The following is a 16,895-nucleotide window of genomic DNA, read 5'->3' on the forward strand; positions in this document are numbered from 1 at the left end:
ATGATTGGATAGCACTGAATATTATGTGTCTATAATATGGAAGAGCAGCAAAATAAATATTTTGTGGAAGTATTAAATGAATGGCTAGAAAAAGGAATAACAAAAAAAGAAACATACATGGGTGTAATGAAATTTATATGGAAGAAAGGAGAAAAAGAAGACATGAAAATTGAAGTCCAGTAGTATTGAATAACACAGATTACAAGATTTTTATGAAAATAATAGGGAAAAGATTAGAGAATAAGATGGATAAACTACTAGAATATAAGTTTTTTGGTAAAAAGGGAAAAGGAAGTCAAGAATTGTTGACGATATTGAGAGAAATAGTAGACGATATAATAAACAGAAAGGCTGAAATTGAAATTATGGTAGGTGATTTGAGTAAAGCATTTGATAAGATACAGCATGACATTTTATGGGATATATTGAAAGACTATAATATAAGTGATAAAATAATAAAAATATTTGTTTCATTATATGAAAATAACAAAAGTGAAAATAGTATTAAATGAATGGTTATGCATAAAAATAAATATAAGACGTGGTATAAGGCAAGGATGTCCAGCAAATAGTATTTTATTTGTGTTGATTATGAATTCAGTGGTTAGTAAGATGAATAGGGTATTAAAAGTAGCAGGATATAAGTCAAGAGAATGAATTCAACTATCTGTGATACTTACTTATGCAGATTATATCGTTTTAATGACTAACAATAAAAAGTGGATGGAAGGATGGAATAAACAATTAAATCAATAGTTAAAGGTTATTCATTTGTGCATAAATAAGGATAAAATTAAAGGGTTTGGAATCACAGATAAACTAGAAGGTATTCATTTAAATGGAGAGGTAATAGATTTGGGGGCAAAATTTGGGATATGTACATATAGAATGCAACAATGGGAGAAGATTATACAAAAAATAAGGAATATATATGTATGTTTTGTGGGACATATAAGCTGACGTACTAAAAAGTATATTTTATCACTTGCATATTTAGCAAGTGTATATATGATACCATCAAAGTATGAAAAAGAATTAATGTCAATTGTATATTCATTTATATGGAGATCAAGGTAAAAGCTGGTCAGAACAGGGGTGTGTTGTATGTTAAAGAAGAAAAAGGAGGGTTTGGCTTAATTAATGCAGTGTCTCTGAATTTATATAAGGTACTGACAGTTCTGAAAAAAAGAGAACAGAGCTTTAATGTATGTAATCATTAAAAAATACAAATAAATATGGGAAAGAGTAGGTATAGGGAAATATGGAAAGGCTGTTTAAATGGAGAAATGAAAGAATATTAAGACAAAATTTTGTTATGGAAAATAAATAAAAGGAATACAAAAAAATAGGAAAGAGTGGTATTTAAATATAATGAATAAATATTATTGCATTTATCCATGGAGACATCTAGAAAATGAAAAAAAAAGTGCTATAAAAGCAAGATTTTCATGGTATAAAAAGTTTTATGAATGCAAAGATCTCTTGTGGAGATTAACAATAAGAAAGTTGCCAGTGACAGCTAATATGCCATGTAAAAAAATACAAGAAAGAGTATGTAATTATTGTGGTGAAATTGAAACAACAGAACATGTTTTATAATGGTAAAAGAATAAAATATTTGTGGATGAAACTATGTAAAAATATGGTACTGGTATATATTAACAAGTATAAAAGATTTTAATATGAATAAATTAGAATATGGATATTGTGACAATAAAGGACAAAAGGAAGTGAAGAAAACTGGCAAAATATTATTTTATATTTTATTGACAATATGGAATTAAAGACAGAATGAGATCAAATTCAGTGGAACATGGCTATTGTCAGAAATACTGAAGAAGATACATTTTTGTTATGAAACAAGACTGTGGGGGTAATAAATGAAAATTATAAAGATAAGATTAGAAAGTACTGAATTGTAGATAGATAGCAATGTAAAAAGGTATAGAAAAATGTATATCATTATAAATAATATATAATATGTAAATATTGTAAATAATGTAAATATGATATAATGTTTAATAAAGAACCCCCTACTCTTTTTTATAGGCGCAGTGAGATTTTTTACATCCACCTGAGCTACCACCAACTCCAGCAGAAGGGGCCTAGAATTAACATCTCATCCAAAGGACGGCGCACTCAGGAGTGCAGTACCCCCTTTATACTGCACTGCAGTGTTAGTTATTGATCTACCTGGTGTGGAAATAGAGCCCACAGCATTCTGCTCCACAGGTAAGTGTGCTACAATAAATGATTATTACTGAGAAAATGAAAAATAGTGTATATGATCCCATATCACAAGTTTTCCCAGTAACCCCATCAAAACATAATGTCCAGGTGAAATTATTTGTATAGTTAAGAGAGCTGCAAACAGAACAAGCAGTACAAAAATACAAATAATTTTGCTGATAAAACTTTTGAGTACAGACATAATAAAAAGGATTGTGAAGAAATACTCTAAAAGGTGACAGGCATCTAAATAACTAAATTGGCATTAAATAAAGAAAAAAGTGACTTAGATAAAAAAATAATGTTCTTAGCTTTGCTGGATTTATATTTTCAGAGAAGTATGGGAGAGACACATAACAAGATGCTTCAATTACATACAAGGAATGCCAGGTACCTTTTAGACATAGCTAGGTAAATCAAAGCTTGAGGGTCAACAAGGACTTCAGCACAATAACAGGATTCTCCATATTTAACTAATCTCCCTAGACATCTCTTATTTTGAGACTTATGGTCTAATTAAATGTCAGAGCAGTCTCTCAGAGTGTTATCTTGTCTGCTAAATGAATACTAATGCTAATGTAACATGAAAACTTTGATTTTTGTAGCATTTATGACCCTTTTCTCCAGTTTCAGTCTCTCTCTCTCTTTATGTCTCTCTCTCTCTTTCTTTCTCTGTCTCTTGCAAACACATACACACACACACACACACACACACACACACACACACATTTTCCATCTCTGCAGTCCAAGCTGCATTTTTTTCACATTTGCATTTTTTTCAAGATTTCTTTTTTCAGCCAATTGGAAATAAATGATGTACTTCCCTTTCTAGGCACAAGTACATATTAAAACACTGTGTTTAACATTAGCAAATTAATAACACCCGGCAAAGGGTTTATGCCAGCTCAAAAGCTCAAGTAATTGCGAAACCTATGTTGGTCCAATAAGAGATATTACAGCATGTCTGTGCTCCAGTGTCTTTTTGTTTCCTGTTAATGGACCGACAAGGTATTTCTTTAATTATTAATTATTTTGTTACATTATAGCTGATACTATAATTTGCCATATGCTTTGTTGGTTGCATAACATCAAAAAGAAGGAAGCACATCTTAATAGTGACGTATTCTTTTTTCCCCCGTGCGAGAAAAGGAACACTATTTCTAAAGACTTATTTATAAAGAACCCCATGAGAAATACCTACAACTCTTTCTATGTAGAACAGCTCTGCAGAAGGACTTCTGAGAAACTGAGGAATTACATGATTCATGCAGTTTATGCTAAGAAGAATATCTTACAGAAACAATACTGTAGCACACTTTCCTCACTAGAAAGGATGACTGCTGAGCCAGATCCTGTCTTTCTGTGAGAAATGAAAATGAATTATAACAGAGTATTAAGAACTGCTTTGTCAAAAAAGAAGATGAAACTAAACAACCTTCAATGTATCATTTTGTTAAGCAATCAGGAGATGGCTAACCACACTACAGGACAAAAACCCTTAACACCTGGGCATCAGTTGTTAATCGTTCCTACCACACACTGCCCCCAGTGAACTATCAGTCCTTTCAATATGTTGTATATTTTGCCCTACTAAACCACTTGATAGAGTACAGTTTTGTGTAGAACTTGAGGAATATATTCTCAGACTGAGATTTAAGGAATTCCTTCATGATACACAAATACAGGAGCATACAGACAATGTTAATCTAGAAACATGTATAAAAAATATTCCACTTTCACTCCTCCAAGTGGACACAGTGCAAAGCTAGATAGCTATATTGACTGTTTTAGACAAAGTGTGAATCATTGAAGACCCACTGCAAACTTTCTACCTCAGAAAGAATGAGATAAAGTCCTTGAAATCCAAATATAAGAGGCAGACAAAGTGTTTGCAGTGGTTATCCAGAACCATATTGACTATATTGCTGAAACTAATCTCAAGCTTTCTGATCACACTTACTACAGACAGCTGACTAAGGATCCAACTCAACAGTACATAAAAGAACTAAAAAAACTTACTAAAACATTCCCAAATTCCATCTAGGGCAAACTAACTGACCTCATTCCAAATCAGGCTAGGGAAGGAGTTTTCTACATACTAAGAAAAATCAATAATCCAGGAAATCCAGGAAGACTAATAGCATTAGACTAAGAAACCCTGAGAGAAGGGATTTGAGGAACATATATATATATGGATCTACCTGACACTTCACAAAACTGACACCGACTTCACCGACACCACATAATCGACAGTTCACAAACACGACACCTCATACACTCGACACATCAGAACAACAAACAAAACAAATCCCCTGTCCAAAACCCACACACACAACACAAGCACACCAAAATCCTTACAAACCAACACTAACCCTTACATACGCAACTATCTACAACCCTAACCGAAACCCTAACCCTAAGGTCCGTCACTATCGCACACTCACCTAACCCGCGCCCTAACCCTAACTCACTTATCCCACCCCTATCCCTACAGACCCTCAACATCGCACACTTACCTTACTCACACCCTAACGGCCGTCACTACTGCATACTTACACATCCTTTCCCCATCTCAGTGTTCTCAGCGTCGGTGTTTTCCTCCGTCGGTCTTCTGCCTTGTCGATCTTCTGAGTCGTTGTCGGTGTTCTGACGTGTCGATGTAGTCAGGTAGATCCATATATATATATATATATATATATATATATATTTCCTTCACATTTTGTCAGGTTGTCGTGGCACAATGGATGTGACATCACTCTACACAAACATCTCACATGAAGATGGAATTGCGTTCCCTCTCAAAGTACTAACTAGAGAAAATAGATCATCACATAATTCCAGATCTAGTGGGACACCTTAAAGAATTTATTCTGACACATAACAATTTTACCCTCAAAGGGAAACTTTATGTTCAGACTACAGACACTGCAATGGGCACCAGTATGGCCCTACTGTATGTAAACATCTTCATGGCAAATCTAGAAAAGGAATTTCTACAGCACTGTGCACACTGGCTACTTGCTTACTACTGTTTTATTGATGAAACATAGCATCAATTCCCCTGAATAATTCCACCATGATTCAACAGAATCGGTCCCTCTATTAAAATCTCCTTGAAGTACTAAACTTCAAGTGTAAGACTCCTTAATGCTAAAATTATTATACAAAACAATGAAGTCATTGTTAGTTACAGACATGTGTCTAGAGGAAACCAACTGACAGACAGTTGTATCTGCACAGAATCAGTAGTCATCCCAGCCACACAACAAATTCAGTTATTTACAAACACTTTGATATCACCACACTTGATCTAGAGAGCAGAACGACACAGATGGCACAGATGAAAGTTGTCATGTTTGTTTAAGGTCACTGTGCCAGGAAGGTTGAGAAATTGACAGAGCTACCATAAAGCTACCATAAAACAGATGCATCAGTCCAAAGACAGGACATCCTGTGACAGAGTTCCACTAATGACAAAATATCATCCAGAACTTAAAAAAAATATGCAAAATCATAAGGGAACTCAACCAATATTTAGTGAAGAAGGTAAACTGAGAGACATTTTTCAAGTGCTCCCACTGCTGTTATTTAAACAGTTACCACATTTAAAGGGTATTCTGTTAGAAGCACACACAGTCTAGAGCAGAACATAGGCCAGAATGGCACAAAAAGTACAGTTGTGTACACTTACCATAAATGTAGATGTTCGAGTGTATTCACTGTTGCAGTCATCACATTTGGGTTATCCCTGTCAGGGTAGCCCTTGGCCAGCCCGAATACCAGAGGCTTAGTATTTCTAAATCGGTTGCTGTCACTTCAGGACTGACATCAGGTCATCAGTAGTATAAAGTAAGGCAGCCAATGCCATTACATCAGTTTTTCTTGCCCTTACCTGTCAGGAGCCCCCAAGAGTGAGCCAGGTTCTGGTGGAAGAACCCCATCAGTTGAAAATAAATACCAATATGTCCCTTGTAAGGAAAGAGAAGAAAGAAGAGGGGGATGGAGGGAGGGAAACCAGGACTCAAACAGTGAATACACTCGAACATCTACATTCTAAGTGTACACAACTGTACTATGTTCTTCATGTTTCACTGTTGCATTCATCACATTTGGGTTGATTCCCAAAGCTAAGGAAATGGGTGGAGGCAGTCAAGGAAACTAGGGGCTGGCTAGGATGCCATGCAAGACTGCAGAGGCAAACCCTGCCCTGGATTTGGAGAAGATAGGTAGGTGGTAATGTCTGGTAAAGGTGTGAACAGCTGTCCAGGTGGCAGCCTCCAGGATGTCCCTGGTGGGGACTCCTCTGAGGAAAGCTGCAGAGGTGGAGGTTGCTCTGGTGGAGTGAGTCCTGACCCCCTTGGGGGGAGGCCTTCCATGTTGTTTGTAGCAGAAATGAATGCAGTGTGCTATCCATTTGGAAATGATTTGTTTGGAGATGGCTTTGCCCTCTGCCCCTGCAGCAAAGCTAACCAGCAATTGATCAGACTTTCTGAAGGATATGGCCCTGTCTAGATAGAACCTGAGCTGTCTGTGCACATCTAGAGAGTGCAGGATCCTTTCCCCCTTGTTCCGTGGGTTAGGAAAAAAGGTGGGCAAATGAATGGCTTGGTTGAGAGCCACACTGGGCACCACCTTGGGCATGAAGTATGGGTTAGTTCTGAGGGATACACTATCAGCATAGAAGATGATGAAGGGTTCCACAGTCATGAGTGCTTGCAGCTCGGAGACCCTTCTGGCTGAAATGATGGCCAGAAGGAAAGCTATCGTCCAGGAGAGAAATTTTAGCTCTACTGAAGAAGCTGGTTTGAAGGGGGCAGGGTGAGCTTTTCCAATACAAAGTTAAGGTCCCAAGCTAGGGTTGGTGCTCTTCTGGGTGGCCTCAAGTTGCTAGCCCCTCTTAGGAACTGTTTGATCAAAGGGTGTGAGAAAAGGGGCTGCTCGGTGGGAAAATGAGCAGAGATAGCAGAGGCATGAATTTTAATAGAGAAAAAAGAGAGACCACTGTGTAGCAGGTCAGCTAAGTAAACCAAGATGAGAGGGAGGGCTGTGCCTTATTGGCTCCCTTAACCTGAATACAGGTGCAGAACCTTTCTAGTGCTAGGGCATCTGGCCTCATGTATAACACCTATAACCTGTTTACTGAGGTTGGTAGATTGATCGGGGGTTAGGGAATAAGCCAAGGTGTCAAACTGAGTGTCTGCAATTGGGGGATGCATGAATTCCCCTTTCCTCTGGGTCAGGAGGTTTGGAATCTGAGTAAGATGCCATGGTGGCAGTAGGGACAGGCTGCGCAGCAAGGGGTACCTGTGCAGGCAAGGCCAGACTGGAGGTATAAGAATTGTCCTTGGTTTTTCCTCCTTCATTTTGAGCAGTACCCTGGGGTTGAGGGGTAGTAGAGAAAAGGCACAGACCAATAGATTGACCCAGGGGAATGACAGGGCATCCACTTTCCAAGCCATGTAGTGATGCTCCCTGGTGCAGACCTTGCTGAGCTAATGGTTGGTGTGGGAGGCAATGAGATCAACCTTCGGGGTACCCTATTTCTGAGTTATTCGGGTGAAGGTTTTTCTGTTGAGCTGCCACTTGTGTGGGTCCAGAAGATTTCTGCTTAAGTGGTTTGCCAGAGAGTTGAGAGAATGTGGTAGGAATTGTGCTAACAGGTGGAGTTTCATGGCAGAGGCTGTGTGTCAAAGGGTCATGGCCAGCCTGTATAGAGGGTAGGAGTGAGTCCCTTCCTGCTTATTGATATACCACATCACAGTGGTGTTGTTTGTTTTGATCAGGAGAGCCTTTGGGGAGAGAAGGGGCTTGAAAGCTATCAAGGCATGCTGGACAGCTATCATCTCTTTTTGGTTGATTTGCAGATAGATTTGCTGTGGGCTCCATTGGCCCTATATGCACCTGCCATCCAGGTGTGCACCCCAGGCATAGTCTGATGCATCTGTGGTGAGGGTCTGGGTGGTGGGGGTGGTGAGAAAGGTAGTCTCTTGTTGTGGGAGTATGCTGTTGCCCACCAAAGAAAATCTTTTCTGAGGCAAGGTATTATAAGTATAAGAGTCTCCAGGTCTTGAGAGTGTTGACACCAAAGGCTTTTTAGGTACCATTGAAGTTTCCTGATATGCAATCTGACATATGGAATGAGTAGAATGCAAGATGCCATGAACCCCAGAGCTTGCAGGATTTTTCTTGCAGATAGCTGGGGTCTGGTGGCTAGTTGAGAGAAGTAGACTGTCAGGAAAGTTTGCTTTTCTGGTGTAAGGAATGCCATCTGGGATGCTGTGTCCAGGCTTGCTCCCAGGAATATAATCCTTTGGGTGGGTACTTGTTTGGATTTCTTTTCGTTGATTGTGTACCCTAGGGAGGTTAGTAGGGACTCTACAAAAGCCAGGTGCTTGAGCAGCTTTTCCTGGCTGTCTGCCTGAATTAGGCAGTCGACTAAGTATGGGTAAATTTGGATATTCCTTTGCCTGCAAAAGGCTATGGCAGGAGCCAGACATTTTGGGAAGACTCTGGGAGCAGTAGATAAGCCAAAGGGAAGTGCAGAGAAATGAAAGTGCTGAGATCCTGCCCTGAAATGGAGATATGTCCTGCATGATTCTCTGATAGAAATGAGGAGGTAGGACTCTTTTAGGTCTAGGGTGGCTAGACAAGCATCCTTGGAGATCATGGGAAGTAGCTGCTGGAGGGTGAGCATTTTGAATTTTGGGATCACCAGGAAGGTGTTTAGAATGGATAGATTAAGGATGGGGCATCAGGTGCCCTCTTTTCTGGGTAACAGAAAAAGTCTGGAGTAGAAACCTTGGCCTATCTGTTTTGCAGGAATGTGCTCTACTGCCCTCATAGAGAGCAGGGAAAGGACTTGCATTTGTGCCTCTGCCCACTGGTTTGGAGGTAGATCTGTGAACCCTTTTCAAGTTGGAAGGGTGTGGAAAGAAAATTTGTTTCCCTGGGATACTGAGTTGAGAACCCAGCGGTGATTGGTAATGGTGGCCCAGGTGCTTGCATGAAAGGAGAGTTTTCCTCCTAGGGGTAAGTGAAGGTGGGCAGAGGGAGGGTGTGGGGGAGGTGAGTCATTGTGAGTTCTTACCATAAGGGGGTGGCTTAGAACTCCCTGGTTTTGAAGTGGAGGTAGTCCACTGCTTAGATCTCTGCATTCCCTGTGGCTACTGTCTGGGGGGGGGGGGCTGGTTCCCCAGGGTCTGGGTGAACTGGCCTGGTGGGAGCAGGAAAGGACCAGTGCTTGGTGGGACAATGCCTGCTGAACCTGGGTGGCTGGACCTGTAAGAAATCCTTAACTGTCTGCATAGATTTTGCTTTTTCTTCCATCTTTTTTAAGACCTCTTCTGCCTTAGTGCAAAATAAGTTGTCTTTGTGCAAGGGGGCATCCAACAATTTAGATTTAACTTGGTCTGACAAGGGCTGTTCCTTAAGCCATGCATGCCTTCTAAGGACAGATCCGGTGGTGACTGCTGCCCTGCAAGAAGCTTCTATGGTATCAAAACCACAGTGCAAGGTGTGTTTAGTTACTTGACTTGCAGAATGCATTAACTCTTGTATGTCTTTAGATTCTGCACAAGCAGGAAAAGAAGTAATTTTTTGTTTGAGGAGTTCCAGGGTATGTTGCTCTGAAATTTTAGCATATAGAACTGACAATTTAGTGCTCTGATAGCAAGAGTAGCTGAGGTGTATACTTTTTTACGCCATCTATCTAGTGCTCGGGAATCCCTATCTGAGGGGGTGCGTTTCTTAGCAGAGATTGCTTTAATTCCTTTAGTCCCTTGAGAAATTACCTCAGGGTCAGCAGTAGGATTTTTAAAAAGAAATGTGTGTGAGTCAGGGACTCTGTAGTACCTGTCTGGTTTTCTGGGTGCAGGAAGGAGGGTGTCAGGAGTCAAACTGGATTCCAGGAAAACATCCTCCACAACATCCAGGACTGGGGGATGGCCAAGGGTCTGTGCTGTGGAAGATCTAAGAATTCCTCAATTCTCTTTTTAGACTGAGGGTAGTCCTGACTCTCCCATTGGTAATGCTCCCTTAAGGTATAAAGGGTTTCCCCAAAGGAAAAATCCTCTGGGAGAGAGGCTGAAGGAATGGAATCCTCTGCATCAGAATCCTCATAAGCAAAGAGGGGTTGCATGTCTTCATATTCAGATGCATCAGAGTCATCGGACTCCTGTTCAGACAAAACTACAGGGGACAGATCTCTTTTCCTTTTGGAGGGGGTAGCTTGGCTTCCCCTGATCACCATGATAAGGTCTTCTGCCATTTTAAGCATTTGAGACTGAGGCAAGGAATCAGGTGCCTGAGATTGGGTTGTCAGTTTCTTGGGTGTGGTTCATACCCTGGGCCTAAGAAATTCGGTCATTTTTGAAAGAACAGTAGTCGCGAAAGAAGACGTCAGTTTGTGTTGAGAATCGGCAGTGCGAAGGACTTCCTCAGAAGCCGGTGCCTGCTCAGCAACTCTGGACCCATCCAAGGTAGAGACGACCGCAGGATCCTTAGTTGAAGATGAGTTTTGTGGCATACCGGACCTCAAAAGGGTCTCGGTAGTGGCCTGCGAACCCACAGAAGTGGGCATCAAGGGCTGTGAAAGTGCCTCAATGAGGACCGGAGAACTGACGACTAGCTTAACGGGAGCATCATCAGTAGGTTTGGACCTGTGCGGTCTGTCTCTGTCTTTAGCTTTACATTTTTTCAGAAGATCTGCTGTCAGATGGCTTACCGAAGCCATATCGGAGTTCGAGGACTGTAAGCGAAAATATCTAGCTACAATATAGGCCTGACAACAGATAGTTCTGGTGTTGAACAAAGCACAGAAGGGACAGCGGGGAATGTCGTGGTCTGGGCCTAAGCAAGTGACACAGTAAGAGTGAAAGTCTCGGTGTGGTATTTGCTTAACACCAGCGAGATAATTGTTAACTTTTTCTGACATCGGTTAGTGCAAGAAAAAAAGGATCCCCAATGGGGTACTTAGCTTTAGACTTCAGCTTCAGTTCAGTAGATGAAACTCAGGTAGCGGCCAACTGGCACTCATGCGAACTACTTCTGCTTTGGGGTCCATGGCAAGAAAGGCTGATGTAATGGTGTCGGCTGCCTTACTTTATACTACTGATGACCTGACATCAGTCCAGAAGCGACAGCAACGAACGCTGCAATGCTAAGCCACTGGTATTCAGGCTGGCCAATGGCTACCCTGGCAGGGATAACCCAAATGTGATGACTGCAGAAGTGAAACATGAAGTACATCCCTGCAACCATCTCTAAGATACAAAACATGTCTCATAATTTGTACAGCTACAAAGAAAATAATTTCGCGAACAGGATTCATTTACTTGCACTTCCAAAAATGTGAATTTTCTAATTAAATGCAAAAAATGTCCATGGAAAGGTCATATAGTAGAGACAAGGTAGTTACTCAGAACTAGGATGAATGTCCATAGATGCACAGTTATAAGTAAAATTACTGTCAAACCAGTATCAGCACACATTTCCCAATCTGATCATTTTGTATCAGACTGACAGTTATGGTCCATAAAGAACACTGCCACTCACCTTTCAGAGAGAAGAACAATGGAAATGAAGTGAATTCAATTGTTCAGTCTGACAATCAGTGGAATGAACTTGCATATTGGCTTTACGAGATAGTATAGATCCTGCATATTGGCTTTATGAGACAGTATAGAAACTGCATATTGGCTTTATGAGACAGTATAGAAACTGTATATTGGCTTTATGAGACAGTATAGAACCTGTATATTGGCTTTACGAGATAGTATAGAACCTGCATATTGGCTTTATGAGACAGTATAGAAACTGTATATTGGCTTTACGAGATAGTATAGAACGTGCATATTGCCTTTATGAGACAGTATAGTACCTACATTTTTCTTTAGAGCAACTAATATAACTCAAGTAAGGTGTACTGAAGAACAACAAATGTTTTTCCCCTTGAAATGCATGATTTATGATGAATTTACTCTGAATTCAGACTGCTTACAATTTCAGAATATTAACAGCAACCATTAAGATTACTGTGGTCTATGTTTTAGCACCTGTATTTTACTCATGACAGGAGAATACTTACACATAAGGCAACATTTTGGTCAGACCAGCAGTAACCATAAACTTAACACTTGAGTAAGGCCTTAATGTTCAGACAGCTTTAACAGTATAGCAAAATTGTATCCAATTCTGTTCTTCAGAACCTTAGGCTGCCATAACACCATTGTTTAATTTTCATTTCTCTCTCTCTCTATATATATATATATATGTGTATATATATATATATATATATATATATATATATATATATATATATATATATATATATATAAATATATCCTTCTTTCTCTCTCTCTCAGCTAAACCACATTATGTGTACTATATTAACTGCGTACAACATCCGTACTTTTCAACTCTGTAAGCCCCAGGATATTATTTGCTAATTCATATTTCCGGTTAACCAAAACATATCTTATAAAGACTGCTTGTTTAGAGAGACTAACAACTTAGAAATTATAATATTTTGTTTTCCTTTTCTGGACTTAACTCCCTATACATTTCTTCTTTTGATATTAATTGTCTAATTACATGTCAGATCAGTCCCTTTGAGTGCTAACCTCTGCTAAATGAACACTATCTCTAGTTTAACATACCAAACTTTGATTATTGTAGCATGTCATGACCCTATTCTACAGTTTCAGTTTCTCTCTCTCTCTCTCTCTATCTCACACATATTCACACACACACACACACACACACACACACACACACACACACACACACACACACACACACACACACACACACACAATGTCTGTCTCTGATAGTGTCTTTTTCACACTATCATTTTTCTAGATTTCTTTTTAGACATTTGAAAATAAATTATGTAGTTCGCTTTCTAAGCACAAGTGGATATTAAAGCATTGACTAACATCAGTGACTTTGTAACTCCTGACAAAGGGCTCATGCCATCTCCAAAGCTCGAGTAATTGCAAAACTTATGTTGGTCCAATAAAAGGTATTATGTGACGTCCGTGTTCCAGTGTCTTTATGTGCAATAACAGGGTCACTCACAAAAAAAAAAAAAAAAAAAAAACAGATGTACAAGTTAAATTGCAGAGAAAAAAATAACTAAAGCCACTATAAATGTTAGAGAAAATATTGTCTTCATATAACATGATATATTGACATAAGCAACCTGTTATTATTTGAAGTAGATGCCAGTTCAATATGAGTTATAGTGCTGCTCAAGAAAGTTTATAAAAAGACTACATTGACCATCAATATTACAGCCTTCTTGCATCTCCTGTAATAAACTGAGCTTCCCTAGACTCACCTCTGAAAACCCTAACTAAGTAATGTGCTAACTGTCTGTAAACCTGGATCCTTATGCTACTGACACATACAAAGGTCTTACTATAGAAGGTATGTGTGTTACATGAGTCAGAAGCAAAAGCTGTTTAAAAGTTTTTCCGACTTGCTCTGCATACTTCAGTTATACCTCACAATCTAATCTTCACAGCCTGTACCAAACACATTATTAAAGCCATTTTAACTAGTTATTATCAAGCAAATTTACTCTTACCTTTAAACACACTAAAATAATGCCCTACGTACTAGGTCTCCTCACATTATAATGCAAGTATTTCACAAAGACTCTTTGTGCACAATATGCACAGTGAATGGATACTATCCAGATGTCTGGTAGCAGTCTTGCACCCTAAGCCATTTCCTTTGACCTCCTATTATGATCCTGGCACATCAACTAGCTTCCCTGCTTTTTGTCTATAGTGCATGTAAAGTGACGTATACTTAACATAGCAAACAGTAAGCCTCACTTCAACTAGTTTCTCCTGCACCTGCTGACTGCATGTTATACTTTTTCCATACTTCTGGCATGTGTTTCGTTTAATTAATTGCAGTTGCTATCTAGAAATGAGGGATTTAGTTCTCTTTGGTTCTAGTATGCACCTTGCATTTGATCATTGCATTGAATTGGAATATGTTTGATGCTCTGATTGCTAAAACCCAAGTCATAAGGTCCAGTAGTTATTTTTTCATGCAGCAGATTGAATCTCACCTCCAACCATTGTATTTCACGGTAAATATTATGTGAGAACATGTGACAACAATATTTGATGTATAACACTCAGTGTAGTTAGCTCTTCATCATTATATTTGCTAGTACACTGACTGATATTTTCTGTACAATTCTCAGCTTGCTTACATTTGTTTTTTAAGTCCTAGTGCGTTGGTTGTTATTCTCATTTTCAGTCACAACTGTTTTAATGCTACTTAATTGTTCTCCCTTCACTGAACCATGTCTTATAGAGACTGTCTGTAACTGTCTGTTTCTGTAACCACTGTGATTGTGTGTTGCATTTTTCCTTTCTCTTCTTTTCTTGCACTCACCCAGCTTTCTTCCCCTCGTGTGTAATCCTATGTCTTAGATCTTCTTTAATGCCTATTAGAAATGCTGTTCCTCACCTTATAAGTCCATTAACAATATTTTTCCCCCTTTGTGTCTGGTGTTATTGTTAATTTAAATCTGTAATACCTCCTGTCGTTTGACTCTTGCACATAGACCCTCATTTTGAGTGAGTATCTGTTGTTTTCCATCACTTAAACAGCCTCATTTCAAATCCCACTCCAATTATATATTTTTTCAAGGCTGACACTTTCACAGCTTGACTGTAAAAGATCAGCATTGTCTTTCTCCAGCAAGGTACAGTCTTGACAAGTAAATTTGTCTAACAGACTACATTGGTTGGTGGCAATAGCGCTTTCAGCAAGAACCACTCTTGCAGTGAACAAAGATTCCATCCATCCATCCATCCATCCATCTATCCATCCATCCATCCATCCATCCATCCATCCATCCATTCATTCATCCATCCATCCATTCATTCATCCATCAATCCTCAACCCCTTTTTCCCATTGTTGAATGAAGATTCCCTAGTATCAGCTTTCAAAACAATAAGTAGTGTGCTAATTGTATATGAGAGTAGAACTTTGTGCCAGTAACTCACACTAAGATGTTACTATGCAGGGGTATACTGTGTCAGATGGCAGCAGAAATGGTTTAACAAGTACCCACCAATCTCATCTCTGCAGCCTGTCACTAACAATGTAGCAAAGCCATTTCAGCTATTTTTTTTTCAGGATAATGTATAGTGACATATGAATATAACCCTTGTACAATGTAGCAAAGCCATTTCAGCTATTTATTTTCAGGACAATGTATAGTTACATGTGAATATAACCCTTGCATAACAGGCCTCCCATAATCATTTAGGTATTGCTCTTTGTTACAGCTAGAGCCACGTGGTGGTGTAAACCTTGGCTGTAGGTGATTCAGTCACATTGACTAATGTTGATGTGATACCTCAACCCCGTGTAAATAAGGAAAAAGGGGTGGGGTGATGATGATGACTCACAGAGACAGAGCGGTAATGCATCCACTGATTGGCTACTGTATAGATCTCTGACTGGTGATCTAATTCAAACCCCTGCCATTGCATCCCTTCCCTTGTAAACTGAGGAGTTCATACATTTCTAGACCCTAGCTCCATCTGACCTTCTAACATCACTTAGTTCAGCCATGCCTTATACTAGCATCTATCTCAAATCACTTAAGGTACTTACCTAGCTTTGCATTCTCCATAACACAATCAAAAAACAAAAATACTAGCCCATACCCATTCACATTACAAATATCAAACCAATAGCAATGTAGATACCCTGAAACATTTACCACTGACATGACTCACATTAGACATAAACTTGCTTTACAAACATCTTATAATATATATCTTACTTATATGGCTAGCTTATATAACTATCACATCCCTTTATGCTATAGTGCTCATTACAATTAATCAAAAAATAAGACACCTCACATAAGCAATCCCCTAAAAAGACCTAACACATTTGCCGATGAAACACTTGAAAATAAGTGCATACACCTATACACGTGTAGCAAAGCAAAGACCGGCAAGCAGGAGACAAGGATCTAATACCAATAGCGTACTATAGTTTAATGTCCGCTTTCGTCACATCCTTGTCTCCTGCTTGCCGGTCTTTGCTTTGCTTTACTTGGTTGCAATTTGTATTTTGGTTTTGGTGTTACCTATACACGTGTAGTTAAACCAAAAATGTGCTTAAAAAACTACCACTAAACTTTAAACTATACTAATATATCCTATTCTTAAAGCAAGGTGCATCCCTAAATCTCTTAACTTGTAGAGGCATATACCTCACTCACAGACCTACTATCTATAACTCAAGCAAAATGCAAAATGCACTGCCTAAATATTTAAAAATATCTTACTTAAAAGTTGGAAGTATCTATAATAAAACAAAATAACTATATGCCTGAGTAGAATAGTACAAATCAGACATCTTAGCCACAATTCAAACTTGGCTAAAACCTGCCATACAAGATAAACAAATACTTCCAACAGGCTAAAATCTATTGATTCTAGACTGTTACACAAAAGGAGATGGCAGTAGTTTGATATTGTATACCAAATAACTAGAAATAATACATTTTAATAAAACCATCAGTATTAGTACATTCTAACATCCACCACTCCAAATCATGTCTATCTATATATGTATCCTCGAAATAATGACGCCAACAGCAGTGGCGCCTTAAAATATA

At 39.0% G+C, this 16,895-nt stretch overlaps 1 protein-coding gene across 1 annotated transcript in view; it reads right to left on the reverse strand.

Moving 5' to 3' along the window:
• PRMT8 (protein arginine methyltransferase 8) overlaps window positions 1–16,895 on the reverse strand; it is a 653,278-nt gene that overhangs the window by 505,570 nt on the left and 130,813 nt on the right. The window contains 1 exon segment of the mRNA XM_044087574.1: window positions 16,137–16,176. Within this exon segment, the coding sequence (XP_043943509.1) occupies window positions 16,137–16,176 (40 nt within the window).

The sequence above is a fragment of the Protopterus annectens genome, chromosome 11.part0 (genome assembly GCF_019279795.1).
Source record: "Protopterus annectens isolate FY-2018-M chromosome 11.part0, PAN1.0, whole genome shotgun sequence".
In the NCBI taxonomy this organism is placed as follows: domain Eukaryota; kingdom Metazoa; phylum Chordata; order Ceratodontiformes; family Protopteridae; genus Protopterus; species Protopterus annectens.